General features: G+C 44.8%; 1 protein-coding gene across 1 annotated transcript; it reads left to right on the plus strand.

Moving 5' to 3' along the window:
- The first annotated feature begins 248 nt into the window (after positions 1-248).
- Positions 249-22,070, plus strand: LRRC2 (leucine rich repeat containing 2). Its single transcript, XM_080934187.1, has 9 exons — positions 249-386; positions 4,334-4,480; positions 7,277-7,484; positions 8,844-9,000; positions 12,110-12,246; positions 16,592-16,737; positions 17,890-18,045; positions 19,356-19,492; positions 19,742-22,070. Exons 2-9 carry the CDS (start codon positions 4,356-4,358, stop codon positions 19,789-19,791), a joined length of 1,116 nt encoding a protein of 371 aa, XP_080790313.1. The 5' UTR covers positions 249-386; positions 4,334-4,355; the 3' UTR covers positions 19,792-22,070.
- Positions 22,071-22,126: the final 56 nt, after the last annotated feature.

A 22,126-nucleotide genomic window follows, 5' to 3' on the forward strand; every position in this document is an offset into this window, starting at 1 on the left:
TCTAGTCCTGAGACCTCAGAACACTTTCCCCTTGGCCCTGTTTGTTCTTTCCTTGCTGGGAAGAGCCAGCCTTCTGTGGAAGCGCGCAGGGGATCCTGCATGCCCAGCTCACTTAATAATTTTTGCTGTGCCCGGGTGCCAAGCCCTCCCTGACCAGATCTGTTTTGTCTCCTGCTAGGCTGAGTCACATAGAATAGATAGATAGTTTATCAGCACATGTCCTCCAGATCATATTATCCGCTTACAAATATAGCCTGTTAGCTAGCGCACAGGCACGGTAGCCCTTCCGCAGGGGGTGTTGCTCTGCGGCTGTAAACAGCGTCGAAAACGGATTACAGCGTGGAGGCTGGGACCGGGGACTGTCAGCGCCCACTCGCACAGAGGAGGTGAGTGGCGGGTGGTCTTGGCCCCAGCGGCGGAGGGGTGGGAGCTGGCAGGTGGGAGCGCCTGTCTTGCCACTGCACAAAAGCTGGGGGGACGGGGGGGGGGGGGGGGGACGTTGCGGCTGCCTAGGGGACCGGACGCTGCGCCCGTGGTGTGCGCTTTGGCTGTTTACGACCTCACCAGGTGTGCGGTGAGCTCCAGTCGGCCACCATCTAAGCACACGGAGAGGACCAGGCTTAGTTCAAGAACCACACTTGCGTGGGGAGACAGAGAGCACGTGGGGCGCGCAGGCGCCCTCAGTCTGTTGAAGGGACAAGGTCCTCAGGAATCCTTTGAATTCCTTCGAGAGGACCTCCCCTCCCCCGGTGTCTAAGAATGAACTCTAACTTGCTGTCCAAGGGGGCGATAAATCAACTTTGTTTGTGTCCTCTTCTGGTCCGTGGAAAATATACTTGACAACTAAGAGGGAGGGAGGGAGAGTTGGGGAAGTGGTCTTTCCTTTCATAAAGCTTCGCGCGCCCCCTGGTGTAGTTGGGACAAGGCCGGCAAAGTAATTGGAGACACAAAGGAGAATTGTCCCGCTCTGTAAACAGCCCCGGTGCGGTGGCTTCCTGGCTGGTAGGGCATAGGGTGTAGAATCCGCTAATCTAGTCGAATGGGGAAAAGCCCCTTAATGCCCACGGACTTTTGGTGGGTCAGCTTGGTTGCTTGTTCTGAGACAGGGTCTCGGGTAGCCCGGGGTGGGGAAAGAACTTAGGGTTTCCTGCATGTCCGGCAAGAACTCTACCAGCTGAGCCACACCTTAGTTCTTACTTCTTGTATAGGTCTTATATTTAATTGATGACCAATGGTCTGTCTTAATTTCTTTAAATAATTGGCCCTCCCCCCCAAGCCTTACTGTGTGGCAGGTCCCATTTAAGCAGCGTTTGACCCAATGATCACAGGGTGCTTCCTCACTAAGCAAGGGAGCTGGGTGCTATGGTTGTATTTTGCCCACACGAGAATCCAGCTGCTCTATCCTTAGGGACATGTGGCCAGTAAACCAGGAGGCAGGAGTCCAGCCTGGGCCACCTGACTCAGCCCCTGTCCTCTTAGACCTTTCTGTGCCCTCTGTCTCTCTAGCTTCTAGCTTAAACGAATTACCATAACAATAGCCAAAGGTCCCAAGGAAAACCTGGGACCTGACGGCATAAAATGTGATAAGGTTTATAATTCATCTGAAATGTAGTTGGTGGCAATTCTAATCTTACTTTAAACTTTAGCCTCTGGCTACCCCAAGTTTCTACTGGAAAACTCGATCTGCCTTCTAGATGTGGGGTACAGCAACGCCCCAGACCCCTCACCCCTATCCTGCTCGGTTTCTGTTGGCCACAGGCATTTTCTTGGAGCAAGATGACCAGCCATCTTCCCACACAGGACACACCTAGAAAGAGCCTGGGGAACTTACAGGGAGGCAGTTGGGATGTCATCAGAGTTAGGGACAGAACCTGGGTCCCAGCTGCAATAAGGTAGGGTCACCCTAATAGGCCAGTCAAACAGTAGAGAGATGAAGGAGACCCAGACTGGCCATACTGGAAGTAGAACAAGATGTTCCAAGGGGCTCTGCTCCCAAGTCCATTGTGACAGTCACCACGAGGTTGAGGTTTAGATGGTAAGTAAGATGCTAAGGACAGATAAACTGTCTTGATCCCACCCATGGTCATTGTCAGGGCTCCAATCTCTGCTGCAGCACGATTTGACCAGTTGTCAGAACTGTGTGAACTCTTCTGAGATACAAGTTCCTCCTTTAGCTGGGGCCAGATCCCATCCCTTTCTTTCTCCGAGAGTGACATTATTGGGAGAAACTTCAATTTTAGGGAGATGGTCAACTGTCTCCTAGTCTGATAGTCAAAGGTAAGAGGCACACGTATCTCTCTCTTTAGGATTTCTTCATTCCTGCCTGAATGAAGACGGGTCACAAGCAATCAGTCTGTCCCTCTGAGTACTCAGGTGTTCCCAGCTCTCTCTCTCTCTCTCTCTCTCTCTCTCTCTCTCTCTCTTCTCCAAATTTCATTCCCTTTCTTTCCTTTGCTCTTGCCTCTCTCTGACTCCCACAGAGGGAGTGTCGAAATGGCTTGGCCTCCTGTGGGATCCTGTGGGAGACATGTTGGGCTTCCTCCTAACCCCTCCAGATCTTTCCCATGATGCTCCGAGGCACCCACCTCTCACCTCCAGCCCCTTAGGCCCTTGACAGACCAGTTTATCATTTGACTAGGCAGAGGGCTGGGTGACCTGACTGTTCCCCTCCTCCCCCGTGGCGTGTGACTTCTGAGTGGAGACCTGAGCTCTGGTGCCAGGGGACACATTTTTCCAGTCATGCCCTCTGGCTCCGGGGAGCCAGTGCTTTTGTAAAACGATTCTGACACCATCAGAACTTATTCCGATTGTTGGGGGTGGAGGCACGGAAAGATTGTCAACTAAACCTACACTTACACGGTGTGTCCCTGTTCACTCTCAACACCAGCCCCGCCCCGTCCCTTGCCAATTCTCCACACTTTCTGCTTGGCTTCTTTCTTCTTGTGACTCCTTGGCAGTTTGCTCAGCTCAGGTGTCTTGAGTCACGTGCTGAGCTGAACTATCTTCCTGTGTGCAGATGTCCTGATATTCTCCCCATAGCCTGGACATGTGGAAAGTGTGGAGGGACCCCATTCATCCTTTTGCTTTCTGGCTTTTATGGGAACTGCATGCACATGGTACCCAGACATAGATACGGGCAGAACACACCTACACATAAAAGCAATGAAGAAAGTTTAAAAATCTGATCTGTTGGGCTGGAAAGATGGTTTAGCAGTTAAAAACACTAGCTGCTCTTCCAGAGGTCCTGAGTTCAATTCCCAGCATCCACATGATGGCTCACAATAATCTATAATAAGATCTGATGCCCTCTTCTGGTGTACATGAAGATAGAGCATGTATGTACACAAAATAAATTAAAAAGTAATCTGATCTGCGAGTGTAGCCCTATGTGGTTCCTCACCCCACTCCCCACCTACACCCCAGGAAGCTTCTCCCAGCTTCTTACCCTACTTAGGTACAGTTGGCTTTACTTTGGCATTCTGGCTGCCCCTTTAAAAGGTTTTATTTTAACATAAAATTTTATTTATTATTATTTTTGTTGTTGTTGCTGCTGCTGGTGCTTGCGTGTGTGTGTGTGTGTGTGTATGTGTGTGTGTGTGTGTGTATGTGTGTGTGTATGTGTGTGTGTGTGTGTGTGGTATGTATGTGTGTGTGTGTGTGTGTGTGTGTGTGTGTGTGTGCTGGTCACACATGCGCCATGCCATAAGTTTGAAGGTCAGAAGACAGGTTTTTGGGAGTTGGTGTTGAGCTATAGATCCTTCATGGTGGAAGAACACAGTGAGGGTTTTATGTTGTTTTTAATTTTTCTTTTACCCCAGCAGTAAGATTCTGTCTATTGAAATGTAGATCATTTCTCCTTGTCTTTGTTGTGTCTCATTGTGTATGTCCACCAGAAACAGATGACACTGAGGTACCCACTCTTACCCCAGCCAACCAAAATTCAATATCCATGGAGAAATTACACTTCTACAGAGGATCTGAGTTTGGTTCCCAGTACCTACACCAGGCGGCTCACAAGCATCCGTAACTCGGGCTCCATGGGAATCTGAAGCTGAAGCCTCCTTGGGTACCTGTACTTATTCACATGCACACACCTACACACACACACACATCACATACACTACACACATACACACACATACATAACACACACATACACAACACACACATAAACACACACAAATACCACATATATACATATACTACACACACACCATACGCATACATCATACATACACATCACACACACACACACTTCAAAATATATGTTTGAAAAGCCCAGTCTACCAGTCTACGTGCATATGGAGTGGACACATGTATCTTTTTATTATAGGTAACTTTATGCTGCTCCCCAAATGGGACACAAAGTGGTTGTGTTTGATATCTCCGTGGTCAGAGCCTTATGGGAAACTCGTGTCAAGAAGCACAGAGCATGGCAGAAGAAGGAGGCGGAAAGGCTGGAGAAGAGCGCTCTGGACAAGTACATTTTGGTGCCTGTTACTTGAGCTTGGTGGGAGTGGGCTTTCAGGCAGGTGGCTGTGTGTCATGGTGGAGGGGGCTCTTTCCCTGGGATCCCCAACTGTCAGGCCACTTTGCTCCACAGACCGTGACCTGTGTGCTGTAGCATCAGCACTTGAACAGACACACCCAAAGTTGTGAGGCATTGCTTACTGTCCCGACACTGTGCTGGGCACAAGGAAGACAGGCGGTACAGAAATCCCTCTGTACTAAACAGTGTAGAGGCCACTTAGTTGTGCTCGCTGGCCTTGCTCACTAGCCCACCCAGTGCTCCTGCTAAGCACTTTTTTCATGCATTTTAGCTTCTGCCTGCTACACACACACACACACACACACACACACACACACCACTATGTTGAGGAGCTGAAGAGATGGCTCAGCGATTAAAAGTGCTTGCTGCTCTCTCAGAGGTCCCAAATTCAGGTTCCAGCATCCAGGTTGGCCTGTTCACAACCTTCTGTAACCTAGCGCCAGGGAATCCAAAGCCTTCATCCAAGAAAATTCATATAGACAAACGTGGAACCAGGTGCTGATGGAGCACACATTTTATCCCAGCACTCAGGCGGCAGAGGCAGGTGGACCTCTTAAGTTAGAGGATAGCCTGGTCTACAGAGCAAGTTCTGGGACAACCAGGGCTACACAAAATCCCTGTCTTGAAAAACAAAAACAAATATGGCATACATACGTACATATGCATATGCACACAATAAAAATAAAATGTAGGGGCTGGAGAGATGGCTCAGTGGTTAGGAGCACTGACCGCTCTTCCAGAGGTCCTGAGTTCAATTCCCAGCAGCCACATGGTGGCTCACAAGCATCTGTTATCGGATCCGATGTCTTCTTCTGGTGTGTCTGAAGAGAGCAATAGTATACTCATACATAAAATAAACAAATAAATCTTTAAAAAATAAATACATAAAAAAAATAAGACGTATCAAACCCCACTAAGTTGAGAAGGTTATACTTCAAAAACTCTACGGTCAATGTGAGCATGCAGTCACATCAACGCGATGACGTTATGGTAGGTGACATGACATGCCAAGCCTGTGCACTCAGAAGGCTTTGCTTGTATCTATAACTTATATTCTCTGTGAAGAAACCAAAACCAGAATTCTTAAGCAGTGCTTGTAGTTAAAGGCAAAACAACATTCTGACTGGCTAACTCACCTCAAAGGCAGTTCCAATGGGCATGTGGTGGAAGGTTTTGGGGTTTTATTGTTTTTTGTTTTTGAAACAGGACTTCTCTGTTTATCCCTGACTGCCATGGAACTTGCTCTGTAGACCAGACTGGCCTCAAACTCAAAGAGATCCACCTGCCTCTGCCTCCTGAGTGCTGGGATTAAAGGTGTGCACTTGTGTGTGTGTGTTTGTGTGTGTGTGTTTGTTACCTTTATGTTAGCAACAAAAAGTGTAAAGTATGAATCAGTCAATCAATGTATAATCTCATTCTTTCTCTCTTTCTTTCTCTTTCTTTCTCTCTCTCCTTCTTTCTTTGTTTTTTTTAGTATAGAATAGATTTTATTCAGGACATGGGGAGGGGGATTAAGAGAGAGAGAAGAGGAGAAGTAGAGGCCGGCCATGAGCACGTGGATGGGGGAAGGGAATAGGGGCAGAGAGAAAGAGCAATCTATTTCTTAAAAGGAATAATTCGGTGTGTGCTCACGTGCCCTCTGCTACTGCAAACCTGTGGAGATCAGAGGACAACTTGCAAGAGTCAATTCTCTCCCACCCTGTGGGCTCTGGGTTGTCAAACGTGGGTCATTAGGCAGAGAGTGTCCTCACTGCTGAGCCATGTCATCAGCTCCATTTGTTTTCAGAACAAGGTCTGAGTGACCATGGGTGTCCCTGAGCTCCATGTGTGACAGAGAAGGAGCTTCAGTGTCTCATTGGTCTGCAGTGCTGGCATTCCAGGCTGTGTTTACATACAGAAACAGCACAGGGCTCAGATGCTACCCCCTCACTCTGTTGCCTGGATCAGCCTTCAGATTCGCTTTCAGAAGCATGAAAAGCTGAGGCAGGGGGATGTCTCTGTAGGAAGAGGCCGTTAATGCTGTATCCGTGGATCCGGGTTTGATCTCCAGGGACCTGTGTGATGGAGGGAAAGAAATGACATCTTTGAGTTGTCCTCTGGCCAACTGTGATTCAGAGGGTGGCATTGAACTCGTGATCCTCAGAGTTCTTCCAGAGATAGGAACAGTTGGAGATGTGGTAATTACTTAAAGTCCTCCTGACCCCTCAGCTCAACGCTAGACACAGAACCTTCATGAGATCTAAGGTGGCTTCTTATCAGTACTAGGAAGGGGATGTTTATCGAGCAAGGCAGCATATGCCTGTAATCCCAGCATCTGGGAAGTGGAGACCGGAGGATCTGAGGTCATGCAAAGTGAGTTCAAGGCCAGCTGGGCTGTAGGAGCCTCTGACTCAACAAAACAAACAAGAAGGTGACCCTTGCCGACAGATCTAGGGAACCATCCACAGAAATGTGGGTATGTGGGATCAAAGGCAGACATGACACTGGAATAGTTTAGAAGAAACCACTCTTTAAGCAAAGGCATAGGTAACATTCTATCAAACTCAGCTCATCTTTTTTAGTCATAGGGACTAGTGATGTTCAAAAGAATCTTGGATTTTCCAGCATCCCTGGCAGCAGGAAGGCGAGGACCGGGCAAAGCCTAGGTAGCCCAAAGTTCCAAAGAGGTGGAGGATCGATGCTGCTCATTTCCCCAGGAGATAACTAGTCTTCTGCTTCCTGTCTTAGAATAAAAGAGGAGTGGGACTTTGTGGCGGAGTGCAGAAGGAAGGGCGTGCCCCAGGCTGAGTACTGCAAGAATGGCTTCGTGGACACCAGTGCAAGGATCCTGGAAAAGATAGAGAGGAACTCGGTCATCAGGCAGAGTGCACGAGTCAAGGACAGAAACAAACGGAGCAATCCGTTTGTGTTTGAGCTTTCAGGGACACAGTGGAAGGTGAGTCAAGGTGCCTGCCTGCCCATCTGTCTGTCTGTCTGTAATAAATGGGCACCCGTGGTTGTGCTATGGCTGAGGTTGAGCTTTAGCCTTGGCCGGGTGAATATTTCATTTGTATGCATTGAAAAAAAACTCAATTCCTTTTTTTCAGTACTGGGGATTATCTATGGCTTCAGGCCTGAGCCAGAACCCCAGCCCCTCTTCTGTACATGGGGCTGTGGTAAGAATTACCTCAGTGAATGATCTGCGAGCTACAATTCTCTCAGACTGAGATGATCCCACGCAGCCTCCTTGCTACTTTCTTTAGAGTTTAAATACTTTCCATCATCTAGATTGGTAGGTACACAAATGGTGCCTATTTACTGAACTCAGTAGGTACACAAATGGTGCCCATCTACTGAACTCAGGTCATCAGGCTTGGTATGTACCCAATGAGCCATCTTGCTGAACCAGAATGTGTGTGTGTGTGTGTGTGTGTGTGTGTGTGTGTGTGTGTGTGTGTGTGTGTTATTGTTGTTTCCTTATTTTGGAATTTGTTATGTAGGCTAGGCTGGCTTGGAGAAATCCACCAGCCTCTGCCCCTGAGTGCCGGTATTCAAGATGTGCACCACCATGCCCAGCTTATTTTATTTATTTATTTATTTTTACACTGTACACTGTAGCTGTCTTCAGACACACCAGAAGAGGGCATCAGATCCCATTGCAGATGGTTGTGAGCCCCCATGCGATTGCTGGGAATTGAACTCAGGACCTCTGGAAGAACAGTCAGTGCCCTTAGCCACTGAGCCATCTCTCCAGCCCCAGGAAGGTTACCTTTTTATTAAAATTGTTTTGAGATTTTACTTTTTATCTTATGTGCATGGATACTCTGCCTGCACGTATGTAAACGTATCACATGTGTTTGCCCACAGAGACCTGAAGAAAGAGTGGGATCCTCTGGGACTGGGGTTACAGATGGTAATGAACCAGCATGTGGGTGCTGGGAACTGAACCCAGGCCTTTTCCCTTATTCTGATAACTATATACATTAAATTGTATAGTTAGCTATATCTGGAGACAGGCTCTCACTAAATTGTCCAAGCTGGCCTTAAACTTATGATACTCCTGCCTCAACCTCCCAAGCTAGTGGACTTCCAGGTCTTCACCAAGAGACCTGACTAGGATTTGATTTTAGTGTTGAAATAAGGCTGATCTGCTATTGCGATATTAATGAGAACCGCCATTGGCTTCTGTAGAAATGGCTGCAGTTTGGCTCTGATGTTCTCGCATGCCTTTCGTACTTTGAATAAATCCTTGGCCTGTCAGGCTTGGTGCATACGGAGGAGCCGCCTCTGACTAATGCTGTTCTTTCTGCTTCAGGAGCTACCTGATTCCCTAAAGGAACAGACACACCTCAAAGAATGGCACATTCACAACACTCTCATTCAGATCATTCCGACGTACATTGAGCTGTTTCAAGCGATGAAAATTTTGGATTTGCCAAGAAACCAAATCACGAGTCTTCCAGCTGAAATTGGTAGGTGACTCGGCAGGAATCTCTGATCATTGTTGGTGGTTAGTAGGCGGGTCATCGGCAGGTCACAGAGTGCAAACACCCTATTTCCTTCTCCTCCTCCTCCTGGGTGTTCCTCAACGGTATCCGTTCCCAGAGCTGCCGGTCCACCCTGGCTTTGTCCCCTTTGGGACATGAGCTACCACGATTGACCTGCATGACTCGGCATGGATAGATATTTGGCAGTTGCTGAAGTCACATGAGTGGGCAATACTTTACGAAGTTTTTGTTGCTGGGTGTGGTGGGGCAGTTGTTTATTTAGTCCGGGTACTCAGGAGGCAGAGACTTGTTAATAACAAAAGATTATTGTAAAGGTAGGATAAAATATATCATTGTCGGGTCTATATAGTCTTCCATTGATATGTTTACCTTAGCTTAGTCGTCCTGATGGATCAACATCTAATAATGGTTTGCTTGTTTTTGTTTTTGTTTTCTTGAGACAAAGTTTCTTTGTGTAACAGAGCCCTGGCTGTCCTGGACTCATTTTGTAGACCAGGTGGTCCTTGCATTTACAAAGATCTGCCTTCCTCTGCCTCCCGAGTGCTGGGATTAAAGGCATGCACCACTATGCCTGGCCAACCTTTAATCATTTTTGTTGTTTCATTTTCTGGTTGAAACTTCTGAAATGAAGACTACAATAATTATTGCTGTCTTTCTTTCTTTTGGGGGCTTCGGAACTAGTGTGCGTGTGTCCAGCTCTGGGCTACACCAGGCCCAGGAAATCCATGAATATGGTCCAAGACAAAATCAAAAGCTTACTTCAAACACCATGATATTTAAAAAAAAATGTTACTGCTTGATTCTTGAACTTTGGGAGATGACATTGTCATGTCCCAATGTCAAAAGGCTGAACACTCCTGGGACTGGTCCCAATCTCATTGGACAGTTTGTCAGATGCCTTGTCTGGCCTGTTACTTTGTTGTATGTAGTGTGGGAAGATTACAAGGTACCCTGGCAAGATGGTTCAACAGATAACGGTATTCACTGCCAAGACTGACAAGTGACTTCAATGCCCAGCACCCACGTGGTGGAAGGAGAGAACTGACCTCTGCAAGTTGTCCTCTGATTCCCATATGCTGATCCTCCTGCCTCAGCCTCTTAAGTACTAAGCAAGCAGACACGCATCACCAAACCCAAGTTAGGCACTGGTGTTTTAAAAACTCTCATGTGCCGCCAGCACTGATGGGCATTGGAGTGGGGCAGGGGCGGGGGGGGGAGCAGCAAGGGTATCACGGGAGGCCAGTGTGTGAGTTGGGGCATCATTTGGCCAACCAACTCTTGTATTTCTTTAACTGTAGCATGGAGATTGTGAGGTACAGGCTGGGTAAATTAATCAACACGGAGGTATTGGGCACCTCATTCTGTTATTCAGTTCTTGTGATTGTCGGAATATTATTGTGTATTTATTCTTATGATAGTTTTTAGGTTGGAGCTGGCTGCTTATATTTTCAAACAAAAATCAGAATTGGGGGGAGGGGGGCTGGAGAGATGACTCAGCAGCTAAGAGGACCTGGGTTTGATTCCCTGCACCCACATGGCAATTCATAATTGCCTGTAACTCCGGTTTCAGGGATGATCTGATGTCCCCTTTTAACACCAAAGACTCCTGCATGTATGTGGTGCACAGGCATACACATACAAACAAAATAAAATAATGATTAAAATAGAGTCAGAACTAGAATACGGCATTTTTTTGAGCATTCTGGAAATGTCCTGTTCTCTTGGACCCCACTTGATTATACATATGACTTACATTTTCTTTCGGAAGCATGGCATATCATAGGGGAAAGAATGCAGATGTAACGGGTGACTGGTGCATTAAATGTGATCTGTAAACTATGTGTTCCTTTTAGTTATTTATCACACATGCTGAGCTTTGTGCATATTTCTGTATCTAGCTCATGCCCTGGAGTCTACCAGGAGGACACCGCAGTTTCTGCTATCTTAGGAGCTGCAGCGATCTTCACAGTCAGGGCCTGTGGTTCAGCTAGGACAAATCTCCTTCACACCCTGAGGGAGTTTGAGCAAGAAATGTTGGCCCCTGTTGGTGGCGCTGTTTGGGAGAAGTGGAACCTTTTGGAAGTGGAGCCCTGCGGGGGGGTGGGGGAGGAAGTACGTCACTGGGGGGCGGGCTTTGAGGGTCTATAGACTTGTTCTACTTTCTGCAGTGGGAGGACATGTGATCAGCTAGCTTCCTGCTTCTGCTTTTACGTCATGACCTTTCTGCCATTATGGATTCTCCCTTTGGAACCATAAACCAAAATAAGCCTTTTGTTTTTGTCCCTTTCAATTTTTAAACATTTTATTTATGTAATCGGTGTTTTGTCTGTACATGTGACTGTGCGCCTCATGTATGCAGTGCCTGAAGAGGTCAGAAAAGAGTGCTGGATCCCCTGGAAATGGGGTTACAGGGGGTTATTAGCTGCAGCGTGCATGCTGGGAGCTGAACCCAGGACCTCTGGAAGAGCAGTCAGTGCTCTTAATCACCGAGCTGAGCTGTCCCTGCAACCACAAACTATCTTCTTCACGTTGCTTTTGGTCATGATACTTTATTACAGCACCAGAAACATAAGTAATTTACACCTTAACTTTGGTGTCACCAAGGATGAAAGAACTAGGGAAGTGAAACCGATCCCAAACCCAGCGCCTACCCTGGAATGCTCGCCTAAAGCCGGAAGTGCCTAACAAAGAGCGCTCAAAAGACAGACATAGAATTGCTTTGTGTCTGCACATCTCTTATTGTTTTTTGGTTTTGCTTTTGGGTTTTTTTGTTTTGCTTTGTTTTTCCTTCACATTTCTTTTAGAGATAGACCGGTTCATTATGTAGCTTTCTGGCTTTGTAGTTCCACAGGATCAATTCATGAAGTTTTCACCCCTGAGATTTGTTTCTGTTCTGTTTGCCTCTGAGAATCTCACTCTGTAGATCTGGCTGGGCTGAAATTGACAGAGATCTGCCTTTCTCTGTCTTCTGAGCACTGAGCTTAAAGGCCTGTGCCACCATACCAAGCTTGTTTCCGTTCTTAAAAGACTTGGAAGGACCTTCTTACCAGAGGTTAACATTTTGTGTTGCCAGGTCGCTTGAAGAACCTGAAAGAACTCAATGTGAGTTTCAACCGTTTGAAGAATATTCCTCCCGAGCTAGGAGACTGTGAGAATCTAGAGAGGCTGGACTGTTCTGGGAATCTAGACCTGATGGAGCTTCCCTTCGAAGTAAGAATCCAGCACGTCTGTCCAGTGACTTGTTTTTATTTAGCTTTATGACATAAAGTGCTCTGTATTTTTTGTTTGTTTGTTTGTTTGTTTTATCGCTAGGTTCTTAACTTTTACATGAAAATATGAGTTGACAAGCAACGTTGAAATAGGGCAAAACTAGAGTACATTTTCAAAACTTACAAAGAGTTATTTGTCACAGCAAAGAATTAAAATAAAGACAGAAAAAAATGAAACAGAATCAAGATTGCAGAGATAGATCTCTAATATATTTACATATATAAAAATATTTATCTATGTAAAGACACTGTAGCTGTCTTCAGACACACCAGAAGAGGGCATCAGATTCCATTATAGATGGTTGTGAGCCACCATGTGGTTGTTGGAAATTAAACTCAGGACCTCTGGAAGAGCAGTCAGTGCTCTTAACCACTGAGCCTTTTCTCCAGCCCCCTTATAATTTTATTTTGAGATAGAGTATTACTGTGTAGTCCTGGCTGGCCTGAAACTTGCAGTGTATACTGGGATTAAAGGTGTGGGTCACTATGTCCAACTATATTATATTTACAATCAATTGACTTTCCAACAGAATCACCCAGATAATTCATTAGAGAAAGGACAACCAATAATAATAATAATTTATTAATTTAATAAATTAATAACCAACAATAATAATTTAATAAATGGTCTTGGGAAAATTAAACCACTCATCCAACTTTATCTATACATTATGACATAAATGAAGAATCTGAAGAATACCAGACTTAAAAGAATGTTACATGAACTTTCCAGAAAGAAAAATTTGTAGTGATACAATGTAGACTCATGGTCTCCTCGGGATAAAATCGAGAGCACAGAATAACGTATGAAGAATATCTGAGCATAGGTGGTAGAGATATCCTGAAATGGAGTTTTGGTCCACTGTATATCTGTGAAGTCTGGAGAATTAAAAGAAAGGACTGCCCAAATGCCTGTGACTGACGTCAAGGTCGTAAACTGGGACGGTGAATGGAGGTCAGATACACAGTCAGACACAGATTCTCAGTCTGAGGATTGCATAAGGGACATGGGAGCAAGACAGAGAAAGACAACCCAACGCACCGCCACTCTGAATGTCTGAAGATGGAGTCGTGACAGGAGCATTAGCGCATGCGCAGATCTGAGCAGCGGATGCTGCGTCCTGACTGTACAATTACCAAACTCATTCAGGGTGAGCTGAGTTACCAAATACTGTCTCCCACTCAGCAGTGCTCAGGAAATCCAGCGCATTGTGACGGCTTTGTAAGCAACAACCATGCCTAGCAGGATGCTATGGTCCTTTTTCTAAGAGCACAAGATATCCCTTGAGTTTTATTTGGTGATAAAAACTCTTCATTTTTTTCTCTGTTCCACTTTATCAGACGATCATTTTTAAAAAAATCATGTTTTCCATGAATACAGAATGAATCTAATGACTATTTTCAAAGTTAGTACATCTCTGAAGTTTTATCTGTAGGACCACGTCAGCCAGTTAGGACCATATGGGAAAAGATTTACTCCTTCATTTCCAGCTTCGTTTCAGTGAATAGTAAATTAAGATCTCCATTCTAGATGACAGATATCATCTACTAAGTAGGCATAAAAAATATCTTGTGTGAAATTGAGACTTCTTTTATCAGCATTTCTAGGGCTAGGGTTGTTGCTTAGTTGTTAGAGTTTCTGTCTAGGATGTGCAAAGCCTTCAGTAGACTTGATGATTTCCCAGAACTTTATGAAAACTAAGTTTGGTGGCATAAACCAGCAACTTCAGGACCTGAAGGTGGTGACAGAAGAATCAGGAAGTTCAAGGGTATCTTAAGGCACATAGAAAGTTGGAGGCTTGCCTGGGCCACATGAGACACTGTCTCAAACAAACAAACAAAATATATGCATTATATAATTTTTATCCTTAGAATAAGGTCTTTGTCTAATGTATTAACATTTTCATAAGCCTTACGATAACAGGGACAAGGTGATTAAAATGTCCAGAAGCTATTATGGATTTTGTCTTTTTTTAAAAAAAATTATTTATTTTTATTTTGTGTCTATGTTTGGCCTGCATACAAACATGTGTATCATGTGTGCAGTACCCTCAGTAACCAGAAGAGGGCATTGGAACCCCTTGGAACTGGTTTTGAGATGGTTGTAGACATCATGTGGTTGGCGGGAACTGAGCCCAGGTATTCTGCAAAACAGCAGGTGCTCTGGTGCTCCCAGAGGCCAGAAGACAGCACTGGGAGCTGTAGTTACATGTGGTTGTGGACAATGGAACCCCAGTCTTCTGTCAGCTTTAAACCACTGAGCCATCGATTCCCAGATTTCATCCTTTAAAACCTCTTCATGTTGGATAGATTCTTTAGCCTGCCTTTCAGCTCTCTGATTTTTTTCTTCTGCTATTTTGAATCTGATATTAAACTCTTATAATGGATCCCTCCCTCCCTCTCTCTCTCTCTCTCTCTCTCTCTCTCTCTCTCTCTCTCTCTCTCCTTCTCCCCCCCCCCCTTCTCTCTCTGAGTCAAGGTCTTCCTATGTATCCCAGCCTGGCCTCAAACAATCCTTTTTTGCCTTAGCTTCCTGAGACTGAATCTTTAGGTTAGTTGTTTTAGTCTCTAAAATTTCTAGGATTTTTGTTTGTTTGTTTGTTTGTAACTTCTATAATCATCTGGACCCTCTCCCATCTATCATCAACAAGGGAATTTTCTCGATTAAAGTTCTCTCCTTTTATATAACGACCTTGGGATTTTTAGGCAAATAGAACTTTTGGTTTCAGTGTGCTTTATATATGCTTTACCACTAATAAAAGTAAGTAATGTAGAAATGCCTCTTTTTTTTTTTTTAAGATTTATTTATTTATTTTATGTGAGTTCACTGTAGCTGTCTTCAGACACACCAGAAGAGGGCGCCAGATCCCATTACAGATGGTTGTGAGCCACCACGTGGTTGCTGGAAATTGAACTCAGGATCTCTGGAAGAGCAGTCAGTGCTCTTAACCGCTGAGCCATCTCTAGCTAGAAAATGCCTCTTATATTTATGGAATTTCCTTCTTTGTCGGTTAATGCTGTCGAGAGATGGATCAGAGGTTGCATAAAACCACAACAGAAGAAACCAATCTGCTCAGCTACTGAGGCCAGAAGAGGTCAAGAGATCTTTATCATATCACCGGACCCTTGCAAATGTGGGTTTCCTCAAGACTTGTCAAAACTCTGTAAGACTTGAACTTCCTAGTTGGCCATAATGGCACGCGTGTTTAATTCCAGCAGAGGCACACCGATCTCTGTGAGTTTGAGGCCAGCCTGGTCTACATATTGAGTTCCAGAACAGCCAAGGTTTTGTAGTGAGACCCCATCTCAACAAAACAACAACAACAGCAAGAAGAGACTTGAACTCTGTCTTTTATGACTTTGCACATTCTAGTTCCCAACCTGGGAGAGCCAATTTTGTCCTCCGCGAAATCCTTTCAGACCCCTGGCCACCACTCCATCACGCTACTGGGCAAATTCACGCTTCATTTCTGGACAATTCTTACTCCATGAGTTAGTTGCTTTGCTTCTTTGTGAAAATATCAGCTCCCTGAGGGCAGCCATGGTTTGCTGCTTACTTTAGTATCCCAGCAGGAAGTACAGGGAATGCTGTATAGTAGGTGCTCCAAAACACATAGTGGGTCTGCTCCTTGATACATATACTGTTGCGGTAAGTATTAAAAGGATGGTTTAACCTTGTATTGGCCCGAGCAGTCTCGCTCCTCGGATGTCACTCTAGTGCAGAGCTGAGCACGCACTTCAGGTCCCCACGCTGTCCTCTCTTAGCTGTCTCTCTTTTAGTCTGGAACTCCCGGACAATATACTCATGGATGCTTCTGAGAATGAAACATTATTCCAAACCTTATTAGTTGAACTTAGTTTCCATTTTCACGAGGTGTACTAGTGATATGTCTTGACGACATTATAAAATACCTGGCAAAAGCAGCTCTTGGAAGGAGGGCCTTATGTTGGTTCACACTTCGAGTACCATCCATCTTGACAGGATGCCGTGGTAGTGGGAGTTTGAGGTAGTCAGTCCTACTGCGTAGTCAAGCCGAGAGTGATGGGTGGATCCTGTTGCTCTGCTTGCTTTTCCTGTCTGCGTAGCCTAGGACCCCAGCCCGGGGAATGTGGCAGCTCAGCCACAGTTAAGGCGGGTCTTCCCAACACTGTCAACTCAATGTACAAAGTCCCTCCCTCCCAGATGTGCCCAGAGACTGGTTTCCGTGACGATTCTTACTCCTAAGTTACCAATCAGGGTTAACTGTCACTGAGGGTAATCAGAATGCTCTCCTATTCTTTTCTAGTTAAGTAATTTGAAGCAGGTTACATTTGTGGACATCTCCGCAAACAAGTTCTCCAGCGTTCCGATCTGTGTCCTGCGCATGTGTCATTTGCAGTGGTTGGATATCAGCAGCAATAACCTGAGTGACCTGCCCCAAGATATAGACAGGTAGCTACTTGCATTCTAAGGTGAGGTATATGAGTGAATTACTAACACACTGCGATCGTTTAGCACTTAGATATGCTGACACATCAATATTCTTTGGAATCAACTACTTCTCCCGAGTTTGTTTCTAGGAAATGATAGAATAAGACAATTTCCATTGTGTATCACACATATGTGCATGTATGCATTTGAACACATCTTCATTGTCTTAGCAATGTAACACAGGTCGATAGGCAGATTCATTCATTGGTGCTGCTGTTATAGGGCTTCTCACTGCAGGCCTGGGAAGTGGGCTGGGCTTCGTGGATAAGAAACAACTCATGTCCTCCTGGTGTTACACTCAGTGTAAACGAGCTGTTAGGGTTTACAGACTGGAGGTGGCTTAGGCCGAGTGTCATTCTCTACTCTTGGGGCCTCTGAGGAATGGATGCTGGCACTGGCTGGAGTAAGGGGGCCAAGTGACACTTGTTTGTGTTCGAAATGACAGAGGGGTTTCTGAGACATTTGTGGCATTACACAAGACATGGTAAGTGAATGAATGAAAACATAAAAAAGGGCTGGAGAGAAGGCTCAGCAGTTAAGGACCTTCCCGAGGTCCTGAGTTCAGTTCCCAGCAACCACATGGTGGCTCACAACCATCTGTAATGGGATCTGGCGCCCTCTTCTGGTGTGTCTGAAGACAGCTACAGTGTACTTACATATAATAAAATAAATTAAAAAAAAAAAACATTAACTTTAAAAAACACATAAAAAACTACACTTTTTCATTCCTTTTTGTTCTGTGGCTTTCTTTCTTTTTTTAATGTTAAAAAGAGAAACTGTAGACTGTATGAAAGGAAATGGACTGCTCAAATCTGTTTATTCTCACAGGAGCCCTGGGAAACGCAGGAGACACTTAGGAGTATGTTGGTTTTTAGGTCCCGTGTAGCTTTTTCTGTAACTTGAATGGGCGAGTAAATCAGTAAAAAGTGAAATCTACATAGTTTTATGCATAATTAAAAAGAATTATAATTATGTAATGAGAAGTTAAGGTCGTGGTCGCACACATTTGGTGGTAAATAAAGTGAGCAGGCTTTCCCTGCGGAGCGCGCTGTAATTTCCTCAGGGGTGGGGGTGGGGATGTGGAGTCCGTCCTGAGCCTTTGCTTCTCCGCAGGCTGGAAGAGCTACAAGGTTTCCTCCTGTATAAAAACAAGCTGACCTACCTTCCTCAAGCCTTGCTCAACCTCAAAAAGCTCACCTTGCTGGTTGTCAGTGGGGATCACCTGGTGGAGCTCCCTACTGCCCTCTGCGATGCCTCCACGCCTTTGAAGTGAGTGAACCGGAAGGGGAGGGCTCCCGGGACCAGCACCCCTTTATAGGGGCAAGAGCCAATCGCTTCTGGCTCCATCCAGGGCATTCGATTAGATTAGAACCTGAATAGATTATTCTCATACTCCCGAGAATCGGACTCTACTCCTCTTTCTAAAGGAATCTGAAGGGTTTTGTTTGTTTTTTCGAATGCCCCGAGGAATATAACTATTAAATTTATGGAGCTACAAATACTATTTGCCATTGGACGGCATAAGGTGGGGGCACAGGCTAGACCTCTCATTTGTCACTGTGCCTGGATAGAGCAGACATTGTCCAAGGAATCCTTTCTGTTTGCCTCATCTTTCTGACTTCCTCAGTGAATCCCAAAACAAAGCCGAACTGCCATGCAATGTGATAAGGGCTTTAATCCGGGGTGAAGTCTTGATTTCTCCCAAGTGGAGAGAAAGAAGACAAGGCAGGAGACTGTGGCCTCGGGAACCTTCCCATGCGTCTTCATTTATCGTTACGAAGAGACCGAGACCAAAATTCTTGGAGCGTGTGTCGTGAACAAGATAGGAGAAAAGTGGGATTCTGATTGGCTGACTCATGTCTCTCAATTTCTATTAGACAGAGTCTCCTGTGGCTCAGCCACACACAAGGATGGCCTTGAACGCCTCAACCTCCTGCTTCAACCACCAGAGTATTATGGGATGCTAGGGATTAAAACCAGGGCTGTGTGCATGTTAGAGAGGTACTCTGCCAACCGAGCCGCAACCCCAGCCCCTGAGCACTGATTAAAGAAAAACAATGATGTGTGGCTCAGGGGAGAAAAGGAAGAATGAATAAATGGGTTACAGAAACTACTGTTTCAGAAGGAAATACCTTCATACTCTGAAAATGCTGCTAAGAAAGTAATCGAGGAGTGATATCTATATCTGTCTGTCTGTCTGTCTATCTCCCTGTTATCCTGAAACTCACTCTGTAGACCAGTCTGGCTTTGAACTTGCAGAGATCCACCTGCTACTCCCTCTTTTGATTTTACTGTATTTATTTTATCTTATTTTATGTGTGTGTTTTGCCTGCCTGCCTGCATGCATATGTAGCCACTTACATACCTGGTGCCCTCATTGATCAGAAGAGGGCACTGGACCCCCTGAAACCAGTTCCAGATGATGGTTGTGAACCAGTATGTGGGTGCTGGGAATCAAACCCAGGTCCTCTGCTAGGGCAGCCAGTGCTCTTGGCTGAGGAGGCATCTCTCCAACACACAGGGGTTCTGCAGTTGAACATTCACAGTAAACACATGTACTTTCTGTACTTTTCCTACAGATTTGTAAGCCTTATGGACAACCCCATTGATACCACCCAATGTCAAGACGCTGACAACACGGTAGAAAGCGAACAGGACCGCCAGCACTTTGATAAGGAGTTTATGAAAGCATATATTGAAGATCTTAAAGAAAGAGGTGAGTTGGAACTATGTAGCACCATCTAAAATGACATAAATCAAATGATTTGTGGCTATTTGTGAACCAAAATGATAGCACACGCCTTTGATCCCAGCAAAGGCAGGTGGATCTCAGTGAGTTCAAGGCCAGCCTGGTCCAGCTCCACTGAGAGAAACTCTATTTTGAAAACCAAATAATAATAATAATAATAATAATAATAATAATAATAATATTTAAATATGTATTTATATATTTTTTTAATTACAGAAGCTGTTCCCAGTTACACCACTAAAGTGTCGTTTAGTCTTCAACTATGACTTGATCCACCGGAAGACCACAAAATCTTACTGCCCTGTGCTCTAAATCTTCATCTATGCGTTACCTCTTGTTGGAATTGTGGCTTGTGCTTAAGGACAAAGTCTAGAAACTACAGTCATCACTGTTAAGAAAAATAACATTCAAATTATTGATAACTTTGCTTATATATTAATGTCAACAGACTAATGCATATATTTGTCTTAAATACTGCATATTTAATATTTTAGAAAACACATTGCTTCAAAAATTACAACATACAGAACAAGCTGGTTTTTTTAAAAAAAGATTTATTATGTATACAGCATTCTGCCTGCATGTATGCCTGCAGGCCAGAAGAGGGCACTAGATCTCATTGTGGATGGTTGTGGGCCACCATGTGGTTGCTGGGAATTGAATTTAGGACCTCTGGAAGAACAGACAGTGTTTGCTCTTAATCTCTGAGCCATCTCTCTAGCCCAGGGAACAAATTTTGAAATTGGATACATCATGTTCAGGAATCAAGGGCTAGAGAATTGCGAATGAAACAGAATTTAGGGACCTTGAAACTGTTTCAATATACTATTTGTTTTTATTGAGAATATGTTCCTTGAGTCTAAACAAGTTGCTGGTTTCCACATTGCAAATTCATTTTGCCAAGTATGTTTTAAGTTGTCCTTTTACTCTCAGGAGAGCCTGAAGGTATAACTTGGGTCTTGAGGGTGGAAAGAAGGGCTGGTATACTTGGCATCTGGCACTAGATGCTTAGACAGTGAGAGCCTGGGAAGATCTGAATACTGTGCTTGGTCTTGTCCTGAATGGTCACTTGGTGGTCCTCAGAACAAAGAACCCAGGAGTGCCTTCAGGACTCATTCCTGTAGGCGTTGGAGAGAGTGTGGAGACCACACCAATGACTTCCACATGGGACTCACAGGAGGGCTCTGTCCACTAGAGTGCAGCTGTGGGCTGGCAGGAGCCCCTGGCCTAGGTGGGGGCTCCATGTTTCTTGAATCACATTAGCACCACTGGAAGAACTGCATAGTGTTTCTACTTTTTATTGCCAGTGTCTTAGGCTAAAATAAACAGGAAGTGGCTGGTTGTTCTGAAGACGAGAGGAACACACGTGAATCGATTGTTTGTATATGAGTGGACTCCTGGGTGTAGTCCAGCGCAGCCCACTACAGCTTTCACAGTGGGGAAAACAGTCTGTATCTGTGTTGTTAGACACCATAATGTCCAGGGATGGAACACTTGGTGTCCGACAAGCCTGGAAAACTAAATTTGAAATGCAATTTACTTAAATAGTCACTTGTGGTTACCATTCTGTACGGCATGGCCTAACCTGTTATGTTGGGCTGGGAGGACATTGTCTGTGATTAAAATAAATAAATACATAAATAAATAAATAAGGGGGTGATTGTTACTTTTTCTTAACCTAAAGAACAGCTCCCAGCATCATATAATTGAAAACAGTTTTCACACACACACACACACACACATACACACACACACAAAACAAAGCCTAAAATAAAAGGGTTATTAAGGCTAGGAGATGGCTCAGTGGTTAAAGCTACGAAACAGGTGGCCCAGCTGCAATTCCAGTCTCAGAACCCAGTGCAAACTGGTTAGCCTGCCGGAAGCTCTTGTTTTGAATAGAAGAAGATACTGCCTCAGTATATGTGGAAAGATTCACATTCTGGGCTCTCCACAGACACACACACACAGGTGCACACCACACGCATACAAAAACATGCAACACACACGGACACTCGCAGAAAACGGAAAGAATAAAGATTAATATTGATGCTTCAGTATTTTCATTTTTTTGCCTGTTGGTAGTCTGAATTAGGTCCAAGCATTTAAAAAAGTTTTTTATTTACGTATGAGTTCATTGTTGCTGTCTTCAGACACACCAGCAGAGGGCGTCCGATCTCATTACAGATGGTTGTGAGGCATCATGTGGTTGAATTCAGGATCTCTGGAAGAGCAGTCAGCGCTCTTACCCGCTAAGTCATCTCTCCAGCATTTTTATCCTTGTCTCAGTGGAACGTCACGTCAACAAAAAGCAAAGTGTCCAGTGGCTCGCTAAAGGGCGGAACTTCTTCAGTCCCAACACTTAAAACTGTTTCAAATTGATGATTGGTCCTACTCGAAGACTGTTAAGATTTTATTTCGTACTCAAGTACATGCTTTGAATTGAGGTACGAAAACTAAATGAAAAATGAAAGTACAGACTTTCACACAAATAGACTGTTCATAATTTGGTAAATTTTATGTGAATAAAACCAGCCTTTGCGTAAAAGCCTTGTTCCATGTGCGCTCGTCTATGTGTGTGTCCCAAAGGTTGACACGGGGTCT

Source organism: Micromys minutus, assembly GCF_963924665.1.
Source record: "Micromys minutus genome assembly, chromosome: 21".
NCBI lineage: Eukaryota > Metazoa > Chordata > Mammalia > Rodentia > Muridae > Micromys > Micromys minutus.

What these genes read in the sequence shown, in the direction of transcription:
- LRRC2 (XM_080934187.1), top strand. Translation starts at nt 4,356, where the DNA reads ATGGGACACAAAGTGGTTGTGTTTGATATCTCCGTGGTCAGAGCCTTA. An exon ending in TGATGGAGCTTCCCTTCGAA is followed by an intron (nt 12,247 to 16,591) that starts GTAAGAATCCAG and finishes ATTCTTTTCTAG; the next exon opens with TTAAGTAATTTGAAGCAGGT. An exon ending in CTGCCCCAAGATATAGACAG is followed by an intron (nt 16,738 to 17,889) that starts GTAGCTACTTGC and finishes GCTTCTCCGCAG; the next exon opens with GCTGGAAGAGCTACAAGGTT.